General features: G+C 52.7%; 1 protein-coding gene across 1 annotated transcript; it reads right to left on the bottom strand.

Moving 5' to 3' along the window:
- Positions 1–570: 570 nt before the first annotated feature.
- Positions 571–3290, bottom strand: LOC119317184 (protein CNGC15b-like). Its single transcript, XM_037591606.1, has 5 exons — positions 3233–3290; positions 2448–3015; positions 1841–2343; positions 1639–1750; positions 571–1542 (listed from the first exon to the last, which is right to left on the bottom strand). The coding sequence occupies exons 1-5, from the start codon at positions 3259–3261 to the stop codon at positions 697–699; spliced, it is 2058 nt and encodes a 685-aa protein (XP_037447503.1). The 5' UTR covers positions 3262–3290; the 3' UTR covers positions 571–696.
- Positions 3291–3788: the final 498 nt, after the last annotated feature.

Raw genomic sequence — 3788 nt, 5'->3', positions numbered from 1 at the left:
AATGTTAAGCCCCTGCACCAAGAACCGGCCACGTTTGAACAGTTTGTCCAATTCCATCGTGAGCTGCGTGATTGGCCCACTCATTTGGATCTTCAAAATGACTTGGTTGAGCACGTGTGGGATCACATTGACAACCAATAGATGTATTGGTTCATTTTATATTCATTCAAGATAATTTCGATTTGGTTGTAAAACTATTTTATTAGAGACAATTTTGATTGGGTTGTCAAACTATTTTTATTTTCAAACAATTAATATTTGGACGTGCAAACTTGTTTTGATATGAAAATATGAGCATTTTTGACCCTGACGAACAGGATGGGGCAAACAGATGTGGCCGCGCGCTGGGCGCACGACCACCGCATCTCATGACAGGCCCGAACACGATCCCATCGCTTTACCCAAATGGACCGATTCCAGGCAAAGCAGACGTTCGTTTGAGGTCGCGCGGTGGAGTTGGCCTGAGCTGCTGCCATCGCCGGATCTCTCTCGCAAAGGAAACAAGGGGGATACGTCAAGGACACCAGGTCTGTCCCCCGGATGCAATGCGGCGGTTTGCAACAGGATTGACCAGTCAACGTTTGGAGGTAGAAGAGAAGATATGTCAGTCCGTTTCCTATCCAACGGTTCCTATACAATCGATTGAAACTGAAAACGTTTTCAGCTATCTCCTCAAGAATAGGCGGTCCCTACAATTTAGATCTCTTGTTCCACCGTAAAATCCGGCTCCATGGGCTTCTTGAGCGCCTTGCCGTCGCAGCTGTGCCGTCGGCACCTCACGCTCCCTCCCGCCCGCCCGTCGCCTGCCTGTGGCATCATGTGCTCCATGGACGCGCGGCGTCGCTTGTGCCGGCGCCACGCGGCCTGGATGAAGCACGCCGCCCACGTCCGCCACTGGTGCGAGTAGAACCGGAACCTGTGCCGGATCCGCGCGCTGTGCAGGCGCCGGAACTGCGACGCCACGAACCGGAGGTCCTCCGCGACGAGCGCGAACGCCTCGACCTCGGAGACGGCCCGCACGGTGCGCGTGGACCGCGGCAGGTACTCGGAAGGCCGCGGGTCCAGCGCCCACGTCAGGAGCTCCTCCCCGCAGAACTCCCCTGCCCCGATGCGGCACGAGTTGAAGAACCCGGACCGCCCCCCCTGCGTCGTGTACGAGTCGAGGTACCCTCGGATGATGAAGAGCATCGAGTCCACGGGGTCCAGCTCGCGCACCAGCCGCGTGCCACGGGTGTAGAGCGCCGGCCGCAGCCGCTCGCAGATGGCCTCCAGCGTCCGCTCGTCCATCTCGTCGAACAGTGGCACTCGCCGGACGAGGTCGAGGCAGAGGTGGCGCTTGATGTCGCGGCGGATGTCCATGGGGAGGTCCTTGAGCAAGGCCTCCTCGTCCACGCCGCGGGTGGCCACCCATTTGTACTGCTGGTACCTCCTCACGCACTGCTTCAGCGGCTGGGGTATCTGCCGGTGGTGCATCCACCGCTCCATGTCCGTCCGCTTCGTCCGCCACTCCTCCAGTCGGATCATCGTCGCTTGAAGATACGACTGCAAAGACAAAAATACTAGAAATGTCAGTTCTTCTACAACTTCTCGTTTATTGTTTGCTGCAAGATTGATGGAGTGGAAGCAAGGAGATCTTACTTGCATGTTGCCAATGAGCAGGGCAAACAATACAAGCCCAAGGATGCCAATGACGATTGCAAAGCTTATCTCTCCAATGTACAAGCTCGTCGCCAGATTCTGTCCCAGGCAACTGAAACATTTTTGTATTAGTTAGAAACATGGCCAATATGTAAATGATACATACTACAGTGTAGCGTGCATGCATGGAGTAATTTCAAACCTGAGGTTCTTGAGTCCCCACCAGAAGCAGTAGAAGTACTTCTGGGTGAAGGCCGACGTGGTGAGCTTATAGTTGAAGGCCTCCGCGTAAATCCCAAACTGGTAGAAACTATTGTCCGGAGTGCACAATCTCGTTATGTTGCTCAGCTCGTACCAGATGGTCCTGTTGCTACTGACGGTGTTGCAGTCGAAGAACTCGGTCCGACACATGGGGCCCTCCAGATTGCACGCCTCTCTCCAGCACGCCTCCTGCCTCTGCACCGAGAAGAGGTACCACAATGCTCCCAGCACGTGGCTTGCCAGCATGTAGAGTATGAGGTTATACGCCGCGCTGGCCCATGCGTTCTCCGTCATGGCTCCAGTCGCCATGACGATCTGCCTCGTGAGCGGGAAGATCTGGAAGAGCCGCGGGAGGTACTGGAAGATGATGCTGAACCGGAGGATATCCTTCCGGTTTGCCGTGGCGGATTCCTTCAGCATAGGCACGACGACCCAGATCACGAACTGTGGATACCGAGGAGAAACACACAAAGTTACAGAAGATTTGTGCAGAGCATTTCAGTTCTTGCGATTCATGGCAAAGAGCACTGGATGTAACCGTCCGTTACCTGTGGTAGAGGCAGCGCGGTGATGAGATCAAACCAGAAGGCCCGTGATAGATACCTCATGGCGATCTTGTATGGCTGGATCACGAGCTCTCCTCTCCCAAACACACGGGAAGACGGGGCGATGAACGCCGTCCGGAAGCGGAGGCAGATGTGGGCCGCGTAGAACACGTCCAGCAGCGACCGTATGACGGAGAGCATGAGCGCCAGCGAGTGCTTGAACTCGATGCACATGTTCTGCTGGGTTCCGGTCAGGTAGAGGAACAGCGGGTCGACGAAGAGCGAGAGCAGGCACGCCGTGAGGAAGATCTTGTTCCACAGGTGGATCACCCGGCCGCGGGGGTCGAAGAAGATGTGGCTGCCAGAGTGCATCAGCGACTCCAGCTCCTCCGAGAAGGCGCGTGACAGCACCCTGTCCCTGATGCTTCTGCACGGCCTCTCCGGGCAGACCCGGGAGCCCAGCTTGCATTTCCTTGGATCGTGAGGCAGCTTGCTGTGGCTCTTGCTTGCTGTTGATGGGATCTCCAGGGAGATTGCTTTCAACTGCTGCACCTCGAGGTCGTTCTGGAACCTAGAATTGGTAATGCAGCAGAGAAAATATGTGAGAAAATATATCATCTGAATCTGGAAACAATCAGTCAAACAATTTTTCCTTTTGGAACATATAGTACAGTACACTGCAATGGTGATATTGGTGAAACCTAACACGTAAATCCTTGAGAACTGAAATGTCAAGCCAACAATTTTACCCTGATAAGCAAGGTGATATTGGTCGAGTGGAGGCTCACCTGACGTTTCGTGAACCACAGCATGCCATGCCCGCTCTTTAACAGCTCCTGGTCAAAATTATCACGTATAGAGGCATGAGTAGATAACTTATAAGCAAGAGTATTGGCGTCTTGTGAAAACAGGCACACCACCATTACTGTCTTCTTCAGCCAAAGGGAAAAGTGACGGCAACACTGTGCTGAGCCACGAGAATCAATCGAAAGGCCATCTGCAACTAATTTTACAGGGATCTCGTGATTCTTCTGTACATAAAGGCAGATCGACCAGAGGAAAATTTTGTTGACATTTTTTCATTTGGACAGGCAAACACTGAGAACATGTGATCAGGCTATCAACCTGCATGTGACGCTCCTTTATTGTTTACTTTGTGTCTGATGTTTAAGCTCAAAACCTAGAATGCATGAATCCTTGGCCATTCATTCAGCTTTAATGATTGTGTCCGAAAGGAAAAAATTCGTGAAGTTCGAGTTGTCGCAGATGGACCGTTCGTACAATTTCATACCGCGTATAGAGTTTTAATGACTTCTCATGACAGATAAGAAGGTGGACATTTTA

Source organism: Triticum dicoccoides, chromosome 6A (assembly GCF_002162155.2).
Source record: "Triticum dicoccoides isolate Atlit2015 ecotype Zavitan chromosome 6A, WEW_v2.0, whole genome shotgun sequence".
Taxonomy (NCBI): Eukaryota; Viridiplantae; Streptophyta; class Magnoliopsida; order Poales; family Poaceae; genus Triticum; species Triticum dicoccoides.
This window is presented reverse-complemented; position numbering and strand designations above follow the sequence as displayed.